Source organism: Haemaphysalis longicornis, unplaced genomic scaffold (assembly GCF_048455015.1).
Source record: "Haemaphysalis longicornis isolate Haplotype H1 unplaced genomic scaffold, Haemaphysalis longicornis Haplotype H1 scaffold_19, whole genome shotgun sequence".
NCBI classification, from domain to species: domain Eukaryota; kingdom Metazoa; phylum Arthropoda; class Arachnida; order Ixodida; family Ixodidae; genus Haemaphysalis; species Haemaphysalis longicornis.
In genome coordinates this window covers 7,346,793-7,367,343 of record NW_027526288.1, presented here as the reverse complement: position 1 = coordinate 7,367,343, position 20,551 = coordinate 7,346,793, and the positions used below count along the sequence as shown (strand labels likewise).

Genomic DNA, 20,551 nt, shown 5'->3' with positions numbered 1-20,551 from the left:
CACCTGGGGATCTTCAACGTGCGCTGAAATATCGTACACACGGGCGTTTTTGCTTTTCGCCTCCATCAGAAAAGCGGCCGCCGCGGCCGGGAATCGAACCCGCGTCCTCGTGATCAGCAGCACAACGCCTTAGCCACTGAGCCACTGCGGCGGGTCACCTATCTCTGAGCTTCAGTCATCAGGGTATGTATACAATCACCCCTTACATATCGCCAACGCGCTAAATGAATTTGTTCTAATATACCATATGCTCGCCAGCAATTCGTGAGCAGAACCACCAGCGTTCCTTACAGTCATTTTTTTTTCTGTTTCCAACTATCCCGGATGAAGTCAACACCACAAAAGCGACAAGTGCAGGCCTCGACCAAATTAACCCTTGCAACATTAAATGGATAGTTCACCAGATGGCTGAACCACTTGCTCACATTATTAATCCAGTTTTCAAAACAGGTGTCTTTCTGGTCCAACTTTTTAAAAAGAGCCAAAGTCACACCGTTATTTAAAAAGGAGACCAAACTTTTATTATAGAGCAATTTATAGACCAATTTATAGACCAACCGTTATTTAAAAAGGAGACCAAACTTTTATTATAGACCAATTTATAGACCAACCGTTATTTAAAAAGGAGACCAAACTTTTATTATAGACCAATTTATAGACCAACATAGACCAATTATAGACCAATTTCACTTCATTCGTTTTTTAGCAAAGTAATCGAAAAACGCATTGTTCGGCGTTTAAACAAGTATTTATCACAGTTCCACACCCTATCAAAACACCAGTCCGGCTTGCGCGCCGATCATTGCACCAATCTTGCTTCACTGTCTTTCACTGACAAAATTAAATACGCAATTGATGCAGGAAATTATGCTAAAGCCCTCCTCATTGATCTAACAAAAGCTTTCGATTAGATCATTCACAGCATTCGCTTTCATAAACTAGCTCCAATGGGCGTTGTAGGACCTGCTCTGTCACTATTCAAAGCTACTTATCTGATAGAAGACAAGCAGTCTGTGCTTCACAAAATCTTTCAAACTTTAAAACCACAAATAAAGGCGTGCCCCAGGGCTCCATGCTTAGCCCTCTCCTTTTCTTGATATACATCAATGACCTACCTCATCGTGTTTCCAACTCCGAACCACGCCAACGATACACAATATTAGCTGCTGACAAATGCCTTAATTCCCTGACAGAAAAAATTACCTCTGACATTAATAACACTTTGCTATGGTTTCTCCAAAACTCTTTGTATATCAACACATCTAAAACAATGTTCATGACCTTCCATTCCAGTCAGCGGCGCCTTATACATGAACCAACAATAAGTATTACCGATCATACCATTAGTCAACCAATGCATGTTTCTTGGAGTTCTTGATAGTCATTTAAAAAGTAGTCAGCACATTTTATATTTAAGGACAAAAGCTGCTTATGGCATAAGGATATTCCTCACAGCACGCCTTTTTTTTCAGTGTATCCACCTACTTTCCCTTTAATATGCTTTTATTCATAGCCATTTCGCGCACTGCGTATCTTTATGGGGTAACCGTACCCCTCATTTGATTCCATGACAACATTTCCAAAATCAGGCCATTCGCATATTGACTTTTAGTCCATTTCGCACCCATGATTCTTCACTGATTCGGCAGTTGAGTATATTATCTATCAATGAATTATTCAAACATAACTTGACAATCTTGTTGTTTAAGTCATTGCGTGACATGTTACCACTGAATGACCTCACTCGGCGAAGTCTTGCTCTTACCTATCGCACAATCTAATTATAGAAAACAAACTGCCCACTTTGCCGCTCTCGTGTTTTGGAATTCCCTGCCAACCAACTTTAAACTCTCTTCGTCGTGGCAGGTATTTAAAACAGGTCCTCTGGATTTTTTTTTCTAGAATCATAACCACAGTCGCACTTTTTATTGTCAATATGGAACTGCCTGTCTCCTGTTACCGTTGATTATGTGTTAATTTTGTTGATTTATTCGATCTACTGCCAATATTTCATGTGTCATTGTCTATGCGCTTACTCACAGGAGGTCCCCTTTCAGCCCTTGGCTCTGGCACCTCTTTCTGTATTGTCGTATACATTATCAATGAACAAAAAAAAAACTATTTTTCTGGTTCTGGTTGTAAAACACATCACGTTTCTTTGAAGGCTCTTTGGTCTTGGAGAAAAGTTTACTATTTCCAGATGTCACGCCCCACTCTCTCCTCAAACCCGCTCCAAAACAAACGACTTGTTGCATCGGCGAAAAAAAAAATTCCACATATAGGCTCTAGCAGCCTGAGAAGTAATTTTTCTTGTGACAAGTAACGCTGACCCTCCATGCACAGGACTTCCTTTATATTGCAATGAGGTGCCCGGGTACAAGCGACGAGGAAGCGGAAGCTGTCACGGCGGCTGGCGACTGAAAAGGAGGCGGGGCTGCGCTGCAAGTTACGTTCCAGGCGAAACCTTTTCCTCGTTTCGTTTAGCGACCGGGAAAAGGTTCCGACGCAGCTGCAGGTCACAGGGACTCAGACAAAAAATTAAAGCCGTCCCACTCAATGTGAAAGCTGTCGGAAGTGCAGAGCAGTGATCCGCCATTATGGGCTGCTGCAGCCCCATTATCCGCTCACGGCTGCCAAACAATTGATGCATTTCAAATTTCCCGCCTTGTCAGTGCTCGCGCGTCCCCTGCCTGAAACTGCACCAGCGGGGGTTTTGTTCTTTTTGCGCTTGCTTTAATTTCGTATGCTGGAGCTGTTTTGCGTCATTTCGAACGCGTAATTTTTTTTCTTGCGCGACCAACCCAACGAGCGTTCTTAACTGAATGAATGCGACGGCTGCCGGTTATATACACTGATTATGACGGAAATGTACCTGAGTTTTCTTTGTGCTAAACAACGGGGAGATGTATGACAAGTGCCAGCGGTTCACGAGGTTCGAAAGGTTATGACTATTTAAACCGCGTGGTTTTTCGAAGCCTCAGCGTGACTTCCTGACGCCGGTATAGAAGGCTCTACTTGGGTCCGTTATCTCGCTGCACCGCCTGATTCCTGCAGTCGCATCGACCGTTAGCGAGCTAAGACGATAAGGCGAGCCCATAAAGTGCTCTGCACTTATAAACAGGAAGTGGCTCTACACTGTCTGCTGACAGCCTAGCTTACCTGGCGTCTGCAACACCACGATCCTCCCTGAAGATGGCCAATGCCATTTAAAAACATACTTAAGACATGTTGCAAACTTTTTTTTCTGCGCTTCGTACATTCGACGGAGCCCTCCTGTGGTGTCGCACGCCTGTGTAGCTGACCGCCCGGAACAGCTGTTATACTTTCCGTTAGAATGACAGTCCACCGTCATTTCAGCTGTAAGAGATATCGGTGTAAGAGCGGGGATTGCCGATACGCAGCAGTAAGTGTTGCACCCGATCGATTCTGAGCCTAACTGCCCCGGCGTCGGCTAAAGACGCGCATCGACGTTCAGTCGGATCACCCCATGCTTCGAATTCGATGCCGACTAACGACGCGAGAAGAGTCGTTCGAGCATGCAGCCTTACTTGTCTTGGGGGCAGGCAAAAAAAGTTGGGATGGCACTGCTTGCCTCATCGAACAGAATGTATGAGTAGCTCCCTTAGAGTGGGGATCGAAGTTTGTATATTATTCAGAATGGGTGTGTGTGACATCGCCCGCGCCTATTTGAGACGTATTTCTCTGTCCTCTGGGGATGTTCCACTTGCAACGCGTCGAGAGTGACCCCTTCAGAAGACATTATCACTCGCACTCTCAAACTGAATTTTTACATAGTTGTATGAAGCGCGACATTCCTTTTAAACACTATCAAGCGCCTGCTTAATTGTGTTACCCTACTCTGCGGACATTACTGTGACTTCGTGAAAACTTTCAAGCGTCCCTTAGAAGTCTAAAGCTGTGTTTCTTTAGCTCTTTATATGTTTTCTTTTGCACATACCTTTATTCATTCACTCCTTATTTCAGTTTAACAAGAATTTCAACGGTAACGAGCATTTATCAGGTAGTCTATTGTAGCTCGATGCCAGTGTGACGTCGGGGAGCTTCTTTGTAGGTCACGGTGAGTGCACGGGTGAGCTTCACGACGACAGCAAAAGATAAAGGCATCGTTCGATACAACCAGAGTCCTTCAATGCTTTGAAGGACTCTGATACAACTGAGCAAAATAATATCTTCACGCGCCACCTTCGTATGGTGATGCTTCGAGGGTGGTAAGATAATGTTGGCTTAATGAGGACCTCTGCTCCGTGGGCATAAACGCCGACGGCAGCGTAGCAGCGTCGCCTTATAGCAAGCTATCAAATTGCAGCAGAAGAAGGAACAAGTATAAAACGCAAAAAAGAATTTTTCAGGGTAAATCTTAAAAGATGAAGCAAGCAGGACAGGACGCACTTGAAAAACGAGGCTTAATTTTACCAATTAGCACATTCGAACTCACAGTTATTAAATTATTGTCTCCAATGGATGTTTCCTCTGCACATTTCTGCCTGTCTTCGGTCACAATATACACGCGGATTCAATGCGCTGCACTGACGTTAAGGGCAAGACGTAGCCGGAAGTGAGGTCACCGTCATTGATTTTTTGCGTCTGTCGTTATGCTATTATCCACAACGGAAACTTTTCACAGCCCCTGCCACTGAAGCGAATCTTGACCACCCCTTGGGGAAATGTCCGGGTCTCCAGTCAGCCCAAGTTCTTCACATGAATGCCCTCCAGGACGACGACCACCTGACCTTCACCGCTGTACGCACGATCGCTGATACCGGCCCCTACTGAACTTCAATGTGGAGAGCGAACTAGTCGATTTCATTTACATTCTGCCACAGGGCGTACTTGCACAATAGTAAAATAAGGCGACCTTCCAGCATCCCCGTGATATCGTCCTGGGGTGCACGAAGCCCAAGAATAAATCCGGCATTTACGGTCCCTGAGCGCGAGACATGGAATACGGCCCCCGAGAACCCAAGCCTACCTCTTCGAGAGCCGTGAATTGGAGCCCTTTCTGTAGCCCTGTTTCTAGCGCTGTTTTATAAGTTAGTCGTGAATTGGACCCTGTGCTCTAGCTCGCCGGCAGAGTGAGGAAGTGAACCGCGGAGCGGGCACTTACGAAGCAAACTCTATATGTTTGTGTCCTTGTGCGTAGCTCTTCCTTTCAGTATAGCAGTTGTTACCTCTCTTATTTGCTCATCGCAATAAATGTATTTGAGCTCCATTGTCACGGACTGCACAAGTTCCTGTAAATTACAGCCGCACAGAAACGCAGATAGGCGTGAGTGTCCAGAGAAAATCTCCCAAAGGGGGAGTAGGAAGCTAACCGGTAGGAGAATAAAAAAGGGTGAAACAAACGTGGTTTGGCGCCACAAATAAACATTTACTGAGAGCAGATGAAGGATGGTACTTTTTTTCTCTTTTGTAAGAGGCCTCCTTGGGAGGTTAGGGCCCGGTGTGTCCGCGTGGCCTTGTCTATCAAAAAATCCCGCGCCATCTCCACAAACGTGAAACCTGGAGAGGGGCGAAGCATGCAGTGTATGTATCCTTGGCGCTTTGGCGTTTTTCACAACGGAGATGAAACCATTGTGGGGTAGAGGCATACAGCGTTGCTGTAAAAGTCTCGTGTCTTTGAAGCACGAAGCTCTCTAGCGTAAGGTGTAAACAAGTGTCCCGGTTTTTTTTTTTTTTTTTTTTTTTTTTTAGTACGCAGTATGTTCTAGCGCGAGGCGTAAGCGACTTTGCCGGTGTTTTAGTACCGTGACTACTACATGAGACGACGACTACGACGACGACAGAAGACCCCAACAGCCGCCGCCCCTAAGGGGCTTTGCTCTAAAAGTCTTCTGGCCCTCCCACTGCTCAAAAGTGGGGTTGAAAATAGGGGCCTACCATGCATGGTAAAGAGTTCGTTCGAATGGGTAGTGTTAGCAAGTGGCTGAGATACAAGCACTCGGTAAGCTGCCGTGGTGTACTAAGTGTTGGCCTACATGCCGCGCAGTGTGATTTAGTCTTTCTCGGACAGTTTCAGGTGGTATATGGGGGAAATTGCAGCGTTGTTGCGTGCAGTGGTGCAAAGTATGCCAATGTACCGTCGTGAGATCTAGACGTCGGGGAGGGATCCCATCCCTGATCTTCTTCAGGCAATGCCCGCTGTGTGCGTGGGCGGGCAGGGCTGCTTTGTTCCCCTCGTAGAACTCGTGATCTGCGGTTCATACAATCTCGGGTTCGGGCAACGGGTTGGGGGACTGAGCCTACGGAGCGCCGCTTGGGAGATGCGGAAAACTTGAAAATGCGGCAGGCGGCAGCGCTGGTTTGCCATGAATCGATGAGGTGAGTCGGTTGGAGGACAGTGAGCTCCAAGGCGTTGGGTAGTGGCTAGTCCGGCGCCACCTCTTTGGGAGTCGAGGGCCTTTACAAAGCTGGTGTAAGGCACTGGTATTTTGTTGAAGGCCGGGGAGTGATAGGATGACTGTGCGAAGATGTGGGCCTTGCAGATAGGACGTTTAAAGATAAGGAATGCTGACTTCTGCGGGACGCTACAGGACCGGCCTTGCGAATGGCAGCACGTAGCAGCGCTGTCATTGTTGCGTCCCCGGGGAGAAATTGCATCTTCATCGGTTTTTATATCTGACACTAACGTTCTCTGGGACCTTTTGGCGCGGGGGTCACCTGCCTTCCCAGTGGACGCCTATCAGGAAGTCAGCGTACGTCCTTCAGAAGGAGGAAAAAACTTTATGTAGTCAATAATCATTGAGTTGTTTGATTAATGATGGGCTTCTTCTCGACGCCGTGAGGTGGCCAGAAGACATTGCTTTCGCTTCGGCTAGAATGTGGACTGTCGCAAGTGTTCCTAGCGCAGACGCAAATCTAGCAGCTTAAAGTCGACAGACATTACAAAGAACATAACGAATATGATACATACACGCATTAGCTAACATATTATTTTGTTACAACTGCGCTAAGTGTAGCATTTGGCACCGTGGTAACAAAATACAAAAAGTGGCAACAAACACGCGCCTACATCCGCCAATTAAAAGCACTGCAACTACCAATGTAAACCAAATGAAGAAAGTATAAATCCCAATTAAATTTGAATTAATATTCCAATATTCGTGTGTGAGGTTATAGAACAAGTCAGCGAGTTTTATTTGGTTTATGGTGCGTGATATTGTGGTGTCGCACAATGTTTTTCCAAGTCATAATCCTTCCCGGCATTGGATGCCTATTTTGCTCAGAGATTCCTCAAAGATACGTGTAGCCTTGTTCGATCTTCTTTGTTCATGTTTCGTCTTTGATTACTCTTCTATCAACAGTGAAGCTGTTGAGCAAATCATTTGTGTGTGGTGTCCACAGTTAAAAATAGCAAGAAAATGCCTAGCGCTCGCGCACACGTGCCTCAAGCGCACGTTCGTCAAGCTTATCACATCCACTTAAAAGAAAAACTCCGGCTGCCGGCTGCCTCGAGCGGCAGCGAAGACGCAAATCAGCTACAATCGTGGACTTAAATCGTCGTGATGACAGTGAAGATTGTGTACATTCCCGGCCGCGGCGGCCGCTTTTCTGATGGAGGCGAAAAGCAAAAGCGCCCGTGTGTACGAGATTTCGGCGCACGATAAAGATCCCCAGGTGGTCAAAATTAATCCGGAGCCCTCCACTACGGCGCGCCTCATTGCCTGCGTTGCGTCGGCGCGTTAAACCCTACAATCAATCAAATCAAGATTGTGTACAGCTTCCCTACAGCGTGCAAGTCTTTAGTGTGAGCTTCCTGCATTTTTTTTTTTTTTTGTTAGGGGTGATCCTAAAGTTGACAGCAGAACATCAACTCCAGTGTTTACTGCACACAACCTCATGGTGTCAACTTCGTCTAACTCTCCGTGTCCTACTGCCAATCATTATTTGATACCAACCTCCCCGTTAAATCGCCTATCAAATCAAATTCCAAACGTATGGCAACATAGCAAGCTATTCACCAGGGAATGTCCATGAAAGAAAACTTATCGTCCTACTACTTTATTTTGAACTTCTTGGCCGCGATACAATTGTAAAAATGCGCTCCTAATTAGCTTCCTTTAGCGCAGATATAATAAGTACCCATCTTTCTCGAAAATGTATGCCTAGTGCAAAGTTTGTTACTCCGATTCGGTAATGCGGCGGACTGCTTTTAACGAGAAGCACCCCGTAGGGCGAGAAACATTTGAAGGAAACGTCAAAGCAATCCGACCTTGTTTACGCGTCATCAACAAAGGTCGTTGCCAGCCACGATTGTCTATCTCTCTAGCAGGGTGGCTATATACGTGACCCTAGTTCTGTCTAGGTCGTTCGCTGCAAAAGATGCCAGATATGCGTATTGATAGTCCACCCGCGTTTATGTGTCAAGTAGGCCGTGATAAATCTGCGGGTTCGGGTTCGATAGCTTGGGGAGCAGTGATTAGATTGTTCTTTTTCTCTTTTTTTTTTTTACGGCATTGTAGTTTCAAGGTGATACTAAAGTACTCTGAAATGGCCAACACGTTCGCGGTAGCAATTATTTTCCTATTTTGGATTTGATTCTAACTTCCACTGCCACAGATCTTGCACGCGAAGTTTTAGCTGGACGTAATTTTAATTATTTCAAAAGTCGATATCGGCGAATCCGCTCGGTCAAAACAGCGCGTGTAAGTTAAAGGACACAGTTTTTTTTTTTTTTTTTTCTAGGCCTGAATGAGTTACCAACATCTGCTGGTGATCATTAAGCTGTCGAAACAGCTGAAACGGTGAAACAGTCGGCAGGTCGACGACAACATTTCTGACAGAGAAACTCAAACGTTCGAAATGCGCGCGCGAGGCGCGTCGAAACATGGAAACGTCTGGCAACGGCTTCTGCGAATTTCCCAATTCTCCACCGGTCGTCTGCGCAACGGGTGACAGCTGCAAAGCTCTTGCCGGCGCTCATTATCGTGCCACATCAAACTCCAGAGAACTACTACGAATAATCAACCGCTCGAAGCGCGAAGTAAACCCATTCGTATATTCTAGACACGCCCGAGGCGCGCGAAACTAGTTTTCGCCTGAGACGACCTCAGCAGCCGAAAGCGGAGCAGTTACAACCGGCAGCCACGCGGCTCGACTGGCGTCGTCTGCTAGGTGGTCGCGCTTCGCATCGACGGCCTCGGGGCGTAGTCGCGTTATTGATCATCTCGCGAGGTTGCGAGCAGCTCAAACTCACCTAAAATCACGCCGTCCAGGTCGAAAAGCACGTGTGTTACCGGCTTGAAGGTCGGTGCCATGGCCCCCACCCCGAGCGCTCCCTGTCGACTGCACATCTTCCTCGTCGCAGTTGCGGCAGACGACGCTGTGTTGCAACATACGGTTTTGGTTTCGAAAGTGCAAGCTTGGCACTATTTTGAAACGCACTTCCCGTTTCCGGCCCCAAAGATAACTTCGAAATCATTCATTTTCATAACGCTGCTTTTTATGCATAATTTTTTAAATTCTCTAAGGTTGTGATTGCTACGCTGCATTTATTCAGAAAAACAGCAAAGCAGAAAAAAAAAGAGAACTGTTTCGTTTTCTAGTTTCATGCTTAGCGCAGAGAAATAAGTCTGTTGGCCACACTGCCTGCAATGCTTCTTGCGAAGAAATGTAGATGTCGCCACCTACCTGTGCGCTTCCAGCCCAAAAAATGCGGATGACGCGTTGCTGCTGCCTTGCTGTTTTTACTTCTTTTTTCCACCGCAGTTTTACGGGGCTATGACTTATACTTCGCAGCCTTCAAATAAATCCGCCTCAGCGAACTGTTAGAAGGGAAGCGCACAGCCGATCTCAACTGAAGCCGTTGACAAGACGGACGTACCCGAGCTTAAATTGAACTCCTCGATCCACCAGGATCAACCTTTGTTTCCTTTATGGCCCGGTGTTTGTTAACACGCCGTGCCCCTTCATTAAGGCTAAAATGGATGTTGAAAATTAAAATAAATTAATCAAACTTTACTCATTAAATACAGTGGGACCTCTGAAGATCTGTATAACCCACTCGAAAACGGCAGTAAATCTAGTGAATAGAGATGGACAATTTTTTTAGTCAGAAGTCGTTGCGGAAAAAAAAGGACCTGAAGAACAACGTGTGAAATGAGAAACCTCTCGAGGAAACTAGTACGCCGTAGTAATTGATTAAAAAATTGAAAAAAAAAAAAAAAAAAAACCGCAGTCGACAGGATTCGAACCTGTGCGGGGAGACCCCAATGGATTTCTAGTCCATCGCCTTAACCACTCGGCCACGACTGCAGACGTGAGGAGGGGACGGAAATATTGATGCAAACATTGGGTGCCACTTCTTTAAGTAGACCAGCAGCTAAATCGGTTCAATGGCCCTCGTAACTTTGATTGCGGCCCTGCAAGAGTTGCCCCCTTCCCGAGACCACTTCTAACGGCAGGCGCGTGAGCTCTAGGGTACCCATACTAACCGTATTGGCTTTTACTACGCGCTACGGCGCTACTGTGAAGCGTCGGCTACCTCCAACCATGTGTGGGTCTGCTACGGACAAATAAACTATTCGCTCTTGACCGCGAACGCTCTGTTAATGTATCTGTTAATGTACCTGTGGGAAACAGCAGATACTGGAAACAGACTTTGGGAAACAGCAAAAAGGGGCGCAGCAAGGGGGTGTTTCGGTTTCAGAACATCCCTGAAATCTCCTCTTTTTCTTTCGAAGGGGGGGTAAACAGCCCCGAAATTTATTTCTGGCTATGCCACTGATCGCCGACCTGCTGAATATGGAGATGGAGAGTTTGGAAGTGCAAAACTGCGGGCTTTCTCTCCAACACGCGAAAAACTTTGTCGTAGACACAATTGTGTCCATCGCTCATCAACCAAGCGTTTGGAAACGATCTATCCGCCCCACTTATCCCCAAATGACGCCCTTTCCCCTTAAAACAGTCGCTCTCGGTCCTGTTCTGTGAATCTCCTGTTTGGATTTGACGGGAGTAGGTGTCCCAGAGTTCATTTCCTTCTGAAATGATGGCACACTCATCCTAGGTTCTACCTAAACTGCTGCCGCTATGCACCTCATATGAGAAAAAAGTTGGCCCTGTCCTACAAAAGTTGGAGCACCAGTTACCACCACCACCGACTTTAGTCCTGTGCTTTTTAACAGCTTGTTTTTGGCGGGAAATGTCTTATAAGGGCAATGGGGTTCAAATTATATGAAATATTTTTTATCAAGTGTTTCCTCCAAAATAATTCTATAGGGATGCTTACCTACACGACAAACATTAAATTTCGGCTAGCTTTCAAGGTATTCCTTCAAAGCGCAATGCTCTTGCATTGGAGCTGACGGTCACTATAGTGCGTTAAAAAGCCTGGAACCACTTTGGGCGAAAGACTTGTTCCACCAAATTTTTTCTCCTATCGTATTGGTAAGCGAAACCACGGGCTATGGAACGCCTTGCTCTGTGGAATGCCTCGCACTTCGCCACCACCACTCAGACAGACATCTGGCTCCATCGAGCTTTGTTCTTGAATCTCGAAAGAAATACAGAAGCACAAAAAAAAACATGTTTCCTTCGATAACAGCAGCTCTCGCTCCGATAAACAACTATCCGAAGCTAGCAAGACAGCCTCAGGGTTTAAAGACACATGCATCACGTCTGATCGCATCCAGCGAGTTAAAACAAACAATGGGGGATGACTCAGCCAAATAAGCCAATTAAAGCGATTGATTAAACAACTAATTCACGTGACTTATTATGCGGATTAAAATAGAGCGACAGAGAAGCTATTTATTAGCAAACCGAGTGTTTAGCCTAAGGCTACCTCAGCAGACCATACCTTCCGGAACATTCGAAAGGCATTTTTCACTAAACACGACCCTCCCGTCTCGGCCGCCCTTGCAGAAACAAAACGCATGTATACTCATGCACTTGATCGTGGGCTGACGACAAGACTTCCGCACCAGCTTCGTCGTCACCTAGAAACTTTATACCGTCGGCTCCCACTCAACTTAGAGTACACCAGTAGTTCCCGTTTCCGCATTGGAGTAACTTGTGATACCTGTTGCAACAACTGTGCATCAGAGGAGACAATTGAGCAAGTCTTGCTCCACTGCTCCATTTGCGTGGACATCACGTCAACCTTTCAACGCAACATAGTTCGTGTAGCTTATGTGCAAGTATCGGTAACTCTAAAAACCATTTTACAGCCCAAAAGTACGTGAATCCTCGGAATAATTTTATTTACGATACTTTTTGAAACGAACAGCAAAATGCACAACCCAACCATACAGCCCGCTCAGCTGTGAAAGAAGAAAAAACTAAAGCCGTTCTACTCAACGTGAAAGCTGTCGGAAGTGCGGAACAGTGATTCGTCATAATGGGCTGTAGCGCCGTTATCCGCTCACTGATACCACCCCATGCAATTCAAATTTTCCGCATCCGCACTGCTCGCGCACCCCCTGCCTGAAAAAGCGCCAGCGGGAATTTTGTTCTTTTTGTGCTTGCTTTTCCTTCTGCACGGGCCGGCCTTGCACTGCCACTTTTTTTCGCTTAGTAAAAACTAACCCAATGAGCGTTCCTAACTAAATGAACGCGGACGCTGCTTTTCAATTACTTATATTTTGCCTGAAATGTACCTGCAGTACATTTCTTAACGCTAAACAACCGGAAGATGTATGGCAAGCGCCAGCGGTTCACGAGTTTCGAACGGTTATGACCATTTAAACCGCTTGGTTTTAGATGCAAAGCATCTCTTGCTCTCGGATCCGTCGTCCGTCGTCCGTCATCCGTCCATCCACCGGCCCAGGAAGACACCGGCAACACTGCCGCTCCAGCACCTCATGGTCGGGGCTATGTCCCTACCTTGTTGTGGCGCCGTCCACACCCCCACTGCGCATGCTCGGCTCATCTCGGGCCGGCCCAGGACACCGGTAACACTGTCGCTCCAGGAGCCATTAAGGGTAAGACACCACCGGGCGTTCAGCAAGCCGAGCATGCGCAGTGGGGGTGTGGACGGCGCAACAACGACAAGGGAGGGACATAGCCCCGTCGCATCTAATAAAATTACACCATCTTCCCGTAGGGGAACCCTGAGTAGTATGCGAAACAGCCATGGGCTCAACGCAATTTCCCATTTCGTATAGTTCCGGTAAGTGAAAAGTGTGGTCGTTACCATGGAAACCAAACTGTAAATATAACGGTAGCTACGTACCTCAACCTAACGGAAACGACGAACTGAAAACTAATGGGCACTTGAATCGACCCCATGGCTGCTTTGCATGCTACTCAGGGTTCCCCTACGGGAAGATGGTGTAATTTTTTTTTTAAGCCTCTGGGTTACGCAGCAACGACAGCCGCTAGTACGGAACGCCGTGTGTCTCTATTTGGGTCCAGCGAGCGAGCTACGACGATAAGGCGAGCCCCTAAAGTGCTCTGCACTTAAAAGAAAGGGAAAGAAGAGGCCGTTGTTCTAAAATCAAGACCGTAGGGCCGGATGTGCGCAAGATTGCTTTCGCGTATTAGCTACCGCCGCTTATTAATCTCGGAACAGCCAACACGTGCCAAATGAGCACGCGTGAGGGCGTGTCTCTGGTGCATCGACTTGGACGTTGGGAACCGGTTGGGCGGAGCCATATGCGCACCAAGCCCCCTTGCGCGTCCTTCGGCGTCTCGGGGTCGCGCACACTGCTCCGGGTTCGCCACTATCCATGCATCAACCGCACCCTGCGCCCGTGGGCGACAGCGTCGTTCTGCCTACGGTAGCCGCCGCCGGTACGGTTCACTTTCATCTCAGGGAGGCCGCACACGGAAGCCGCCTGGGTGTTGGGCACGACCGCCCGTTGGGTGCCGGGGGCAGCGCGAGATCAGGAAAATGGTGCGGCTCTATAACACACGTGACGGGAAATACTGATGAGTTCCTTGAAGCCATTGCGTGCCGCACGAAGACGATTCCCAGCTTCCAGTTATGACTAAATTGTTGTTTTACTGTCCTGGTATCTGAGGCTAACAGTGTTCGTCAAAGCTTTCCAATCCGTATGAAATACACGCAATAATGGTGTTATAACCTAAAGATAACGAGTGTAAACACCTGCTGGCCACACTTATCGAACCTATAAAGCACTTTCGGGGGGAAACTAGGGACTAAAAATGTTTAAAGTGCTCATCAGTAGTTCCCAAGGCCACGAAGAGGTTGCAGCAAAAGCTTAACAAGTAAAAACAACCTATAGTGTGACCGCATTGTTTTATAGCAGTAAGAAAGTGCATTCTCCCCCAATTTGGCATAAAACTTTCCGGTACCACTCCAGAGAAAAGCATCAACGTTTAATTCGCTGCGGCCTCTAAATTCCTTTTTTGCTTTAACATGTCCTAGAAACTTTTGACAAAGAGTGTACGTGTGCCTGGCTCTAGGAAAAAAAAATCTTCTGGCTTTCTACCCAGCCCGGAACCCAGCGATCACGTTCGGCTGGTTGAAAGGGCCCGCCTGGCAGCGAGGGACTTCTGGACGGAGAAAACCCCCCATTTCCCCTACTTCAGGACTAATATAGAAATAAAGGTTATTCCTCCTCCTCCTCCTGGAACATGTGAACGTACATTACGAAGCCCCTCCATGTACTTTTTGTCTGGTTGGTGCACTTTATAATCAAAGTAAGAGAGAAGTGTTGACGATTTAGGTTGCTGCAAGATGTTGTAATCCATCCCTCCATGGCTGTCACTAATATTTGCAATATGCAAGAGAAAAATTGTTATAGTCCCCACTTCTAGTATTCGAATCATCTCGTTATCATAAATTTTATTCATAAATTTTATTCAAGTACAACGCAATGCGCTTGCGGTATTTTGTGGCTCACTCCATCATATTGTAGATGGGAACAAAACGATTAGCTTATGGACTGACTGTGTTTCTTGAGTGTTACTATCAACGCAAAGCTAGCGTCAATACGCAAAGACAAACCAAAAGGGAAAACCCCTACAATGAAAATAAATGAAATGATCTCTGTCATCCGCAAGATTATGGGGTTAACAGCACAGAAATTCTTTGACCTCGGCGCTGTCATACCACTGACAACGGCCGTAGTAAGTGATGGCGCTGCCCTTCTGTCCGGTCTTATCTGACGCGGTGCCTTCAAGACATCGGCGCCTGGGAGCAGGCCAACACTTTGACTCGGGTGTTGAAATAGGAACGGACCCCTTCGCTGGCTGTGAATCGCTGTTTTTTTTCTTCAGTCTCCTAATGACGCTTCCTGATTCCGTGAGCAAACACTGCCCCCACGTATACAATGGACTCCACGGATCCCGTTCGCTCGTTTGTACAGGCCAAGACAATCGCGCAGTTTTGTCCTCATCCGAACAAAGGAACGGCTTGCTTCGGTTGCCCACGGGAACGGTCTTCAACTAATCTTTGTCATCCGCTCGGCTATAAGAGGACGGCTCCGCTCAGCTATTTTGGTGGGAGCACTCGTGACGCCTGAACTACACTCGAGAGTTCGATTGCATTGTTTAGAACAAAATGAATGGTGGGTAGTGGAGTGAAGCGGTATGATATATGGAACGAATTTTCCGTGGGCTTACTTGACGTCGCCAAACAGCACTTGCAGCAAAAGTGAAAGCTCCTGACGTTATGCGAAGGCTGAAAAGAGGACTTATAATGCGAAAGCAATGTGTGCCTCATTGAGCGAAAGAACCGTCTTGCAAGAAACGCGGCAGATCGATTCCCACCGGCGGCTAAAAATTCCCATTGGCTGTGAAGGAGTTCGACGCACAATTCGGCGCTCGGCTGAATGGGCATGCACCGACCTGACGTTACGTTAAACGTTAACGTTACGCTTAACGTTAATCTCATTAGGTTCATGGGCATAGGGAGGGGAGACGTCGGATGGGACGGCCCGACGTGCTTTGAGCCTCATGTCACGCTGAGATATGTGCGTGCGTGTGTGGGCGTGCGTGCGCTCTCTATATGACTCAATGGAGGAATGAGATAGGAAATCTGATGGCCAGAATGGATTAGGAGTGCCCAGGATAGGAGTAGTTGACATTGGGAGTGAGTAGGAGAGGTCTTCATCTTGCAGCGGATGTATAGGCTGACGATAATATATAACATATCGCAAATTAGGTGTATGTATACACCGCCAGTTTGTTTTCTTTGTTTCTACGATAGTTGTTAGGTACATAGACATCGGTGTATTCCAGTTATTTACTTCGAAAACACAGACGTTTACCAAACCCCGCATTCCATTTCAAGGAAAACAAATAACATGTGTCACACACACACCAAAAAAAAACGAAATCCCACCTGCTCGACAACATAGCAGGGGAAGGGCGCATCGTTTTCCCTCGTGGTTACCAGGACATGCATATGCCAAAAAAATTCGCCTTGGGAAACTCTCGCGATGTATACAGCATTTTCTGGCGTTTTTCTTTGTGCGGGTGCAAGCCTCTCTCGTGGGTTGCGTTTTAAGGGACCAGAAAAGCAAAAAAAAAAAAAATCGTGAAAAGGCGCCCACTGAAGCCGCCGAGAGGGTGAGTAAAGCATGGTGGCCCAACACCTTCGCCATGAAAAAGCCGATCAGACAGAATGGAAAACGTCGTTCTAATTCGGCGCACTTTCAGTTACTGGACAGTGTAAGATAGCTTTCTGAGAGGGCGACCGATGGCGTCCGCGGAATCTGCCGGCTTGCGTGACGTCAGTCGTTCGGAGAGAATGGAGCACTCAGGCCATCTCCCTTTTTACACGCAATGCCTGGGCAGCTTGTTGCGAATAGGGAGCCATGGGAGACGCGTACATCGAAGGGGACGGTCGAGCCTTTCAATTCGCCACTCAGAGCTCACTGCGAGGCAAAGCTGCCGCCGTCCGTTATTGTTACGCATATAGATGATGCGCAGGCACCCAGGGAAGAGCGGTGGGTGTTGTTCAATGCGGCGCAGTCGGTGGGGATGCTGCCGCTCCACTGTCCCGTGGGACGATTTGTGAGCGGGAAGGATAGTTGGGAGCAGCGCTGTGGGAGCTTAAACGCTGACCTATTTAGTGAATAGAGGGTCCTGCATAAGGAAGGCTTATATTGAAATCGAACGGAGCAGTTTGAAGGGAGAGTTATGCACTTAAGCAAGCCATGTGTCGACAGAATGCGTTCATTTCCACCTTGAAAAAAACTTCCTGTCTGTAGTCTACATATTTTCTCGACTTGTTTTCATCCTGGGAGCAGCAATTTCATCCTGGAGTGGCTTTAACTGTGCACGCGCTACTTTGTATCACCGACCGAAACATGTCGAGATGCTCTTTAAAGAACAAAAAGGTGTGTAAGGTAGCGTGTTGGGGAATTCGGTAATTTTCACACGAATCCTCTGGCCGTTTTGCTCCATGTAGTCACTGTGGTTTACAGTAGCGTCACTAAATAAGCTACGCTTTATTTTGTGACGCTAGTTTACAGGCTACAATGAGTGCAGTCTCCATCAAAATTTTCTAAGCCACGCTAGAAGTTTCTCTACCACAAAGAATTGGAACCAAAAACTTCCTGTTGAAGTGTGACCGCCAAATATTATGGGCGTAAGAAAAAAATGATACTTTGAGTAGCTCTCTGGAATAAAAATTTCAGCGTCACTCCAGAAGTTTAAGCTCATATTTTGATTTCTTTGTAGCTTGTTAAAGGAGCCATGAAGAGAAAACACAAGTTTGGTTCATTCAAAAGATTGTCTCGTTAGAATCATACTGACACCACTTTTAACGTAAACTTCGCTCAAATAAGCTACATAATTAGGAAAAACGGGAATGGTCATGCGACCCACCAGCTCATTTCCCGCAACAGAACCTACGTCGTCACATGAGCTAAGCTCTGCGATTGGCGGAGGCTGGCAGAAGCAGACGCAAATTAGGTAGAACTTACAAACTAGACGAACGAGCGATTTGCGCTTAAATTTAGGGCACATTCTTTACAAAGCAATAAGAATGATGCGACAAACAGTGGAAGTTACGAAAGCACATGTAAACATAGAAGTACTGATGCGTTCTGCTGTTCGTACTGCGCACAGCATGCTTGGTTTCGCTGCACAGTACTACGGGGCTTGGGGTTGTCTCAGACGACACTGGCCGATTGACGCAAGCAACGGTGTCTTACGTGACCCCATTTGTCGAGCGAGCACTGTTTCAGGGAATGAATATTTTCTCCCAGAACAAAAACAAGCCAGGTTTAAATGCGGGCAAAAACAAACCAAACGCTTGCCACGGTATGGTGGCGCCATCTACGTTACGGAACGTAAAGAAACGCGGGAACAAACCACAACCGGTGTACAGGGTGGAGACAACCTTCGAACGGTCCCGTGCCGCCGCAATTGGGCCAACGGGCTCAGCGCGTTATTCTTTTCGTTTCCCACGAGACCTAGCAACGCGAAACAGACAATATGATTCAAACTTCTTCAGTAAACCGCGTTGCGGCGATAATTTTAGCGCGGTTTTGACACAATGACTTGCTTCGGCGGCGAGCGAGCAATCAAAAATGGTGGCGCCAGCGTATACGTGTCTCTACCCTGTACGGCGGATGCGTGAATGAAGGTACTCTAGGCTGCAGAGCGGTCGGTTTCAGTGATGTCACTTGGGACCACGAAAACGCACGATTGAGCGGGAAAATCAAAATTTTAACCGAAATTGTTTAATTTCTCAGTGAATAAAGCACCGTTTGTATCCGGACAAGCGCTGGGGGCACTATAAAACACGAAATCTTTCGAATAAAACCAACTTGCATTTTCTCTTCATGGCTCCTTTAACTTGTAGAATGGCTTAGAAACTTTTGACAAACACTGTACACTGGCCTTGTTATATCCAATTGAGAAGAAAAAAATGAACTTGACACTTTATTCATTATGCAGGGTCACTTTACCATACAACAAGGTCATGTGATAGCAGAACGTTTTATAGTGCGGAGCCTGGTCGAGAAGCAATGGCTCAGGCTGATTTGGTTCAGTTTCTGTTGCTGTCCTCCAAACCTCCTGTTTCAACCGATGCAATACATCTAACCAGACTTCAAACAGTGAACAAAGGTACTAACACTATTTGTCACTACCAGTCAATGCTCACCAAACATTCCCACGCATGTCAGGCGCCGCCATCATGGGTAACTTTGGTGAAACAAGTTTTCCTTTAAACGCGGTTATTGAAACCAAGAGCTCAAATTTTAATGGCAAGATTTCGCCCCGCATAATAATGCTTTGCGGCAAAGCCGACTTAAGTCAGCAATTTCCCGCCGACACAGATCCTACAGATGCTGCCGTTATAGCGTTCTCATAGCATGTCATGGAAGACAGAGTACTCAGGAGAGACTTGCTCAGGATACTGAAAGGGGCGTCACTTTTGGCGAAGCCACTCCGCCATCTTGACATTTTTACGTGGGTCCTCTCCTCAGTATTTTCCAACACTCAAGGCTAGGTTGTCTGTATACTCGGTGACAACTTAAGAACGGCACCGGAAGTTGCCACTGTGCCTTATCACCGTAGCCGGATGTTTCTCCACGCGGTGCAAGTAGGACGTTACTGGGAATATTTTGAACATGGCGTGAGCCGTTCCCGTGATTTTTTGGGCTTAAAATGCTTATAAACGACTCCAATGACGAGAAACAAACTGCGTGAGACAAAGCAGACGATATCACGCATTCATAGCAATCCCCTTTCAAAACGCTCGCGCACTGACGTCACGGGTCCGGCGCTTTGGCGGAGTGATACACTACATGAGGTGGTGCCGTTCTTGAGTTGTAACCGGGTGTAGTCTAGTTCACTGCAGCCCTCTGCGTCGCTGCACCCAACTCACGGGACACACAGGAGCCATGCCATCTTTTATTTTTCGCCCACAGGAGAGGGGTTCCGATGCGACAAAGGGATGCGCTGGTAGACACTGTTCAAAATGCAGCCCTGGGCACAGCGGGACGATCACCGTGTCTAATCAGGTGGTTGCGGGGTTTCCTCAAATCGGCGTGACACACGGGGCGGCTCGTCACCAGATGGGCAGCCAGCCGAACATCTGGAACTTCGCCGCTGTCGCCTGCAGCTGCTATTTTCTGCCCGACGCCCAGCTACGTGTGCTGTTGTTGTTTATACAGTTTTGTTGTTATTATTACTGCTACTGCCGTCCTCATTGCGGTCATTACAATATCACGCGCTTTGGGGATGTAAACTAAGCCAACGAAAGTGACGACGAAATTTCGACGAAAATGTGCTCGGTTTTTGTTGTGCGTTAAAGGAAACACACGCAGCTGACCACGGGCTAGTTCTCTTGTATGCTGTGTTCAAAAAGTGTCTCAGGGTCTTTTTTAAAGGGCTGTGGATTTAGCAATAAGGTTTTGAGTTTCGAATATCTGAACTTGTAATCGCTTTGTCGCATACACGAGCAACAAGTGCATCAAAAACGTATGACGAAGGCTGCCCGCATGTGATGCCACAGCTAAAAAGCAGTAGTACAATAATTTATTGAGTCGTATGAAGTTAGGTAGACCCGAAAGTGCCCTAAACCGCAGTTGCCACACAGCGAAATCGAGGTTCGGTTGCGAACTTCTTTCTCCCTTGAATCAGAACGGGGCCGGAGCAGTTTCGCGCT

The 20,551-nt window shown here is 47.1% G+C and overlaps 1 protein-coding gene and 1 non-coding gene across 2 annotated transcripts in view; both read right to left on the bottom strand.

Annotated features, from left to right (window-relative positions):
• LOC144166822 (uncharacterized) overlaps positions 1-9,358 on the bottom strand; it is a 45,933-nt gene extending 36,575 nt beyond the window's left edge. The window contains exon 1 of the mRNA XM_077696310.1: positions 9,215-9,358. Within this exon, the coding sequence (XP_077552436.1) occupies positions 9,215-9,311 (97 nt within the window). The 5' untranslated portion in view covers positions 9,312-9,358. The remainder of the gene's footprint in view (positions 1-9,214) is intronic.
• Positions 9,359-10,190: 832 nt separating this feature from the next.
• Positions 10,191-10,272, bottom strand: Trnas-aga (transfer RNA serine (anticodon AGA)). Its single transcript has one exon. It is a non-coding gene; the product is annotated as a tRNA-Ser (tRNA).
• Positions 10,273-20,551: the final 10,279 nt, after the last annotated feature.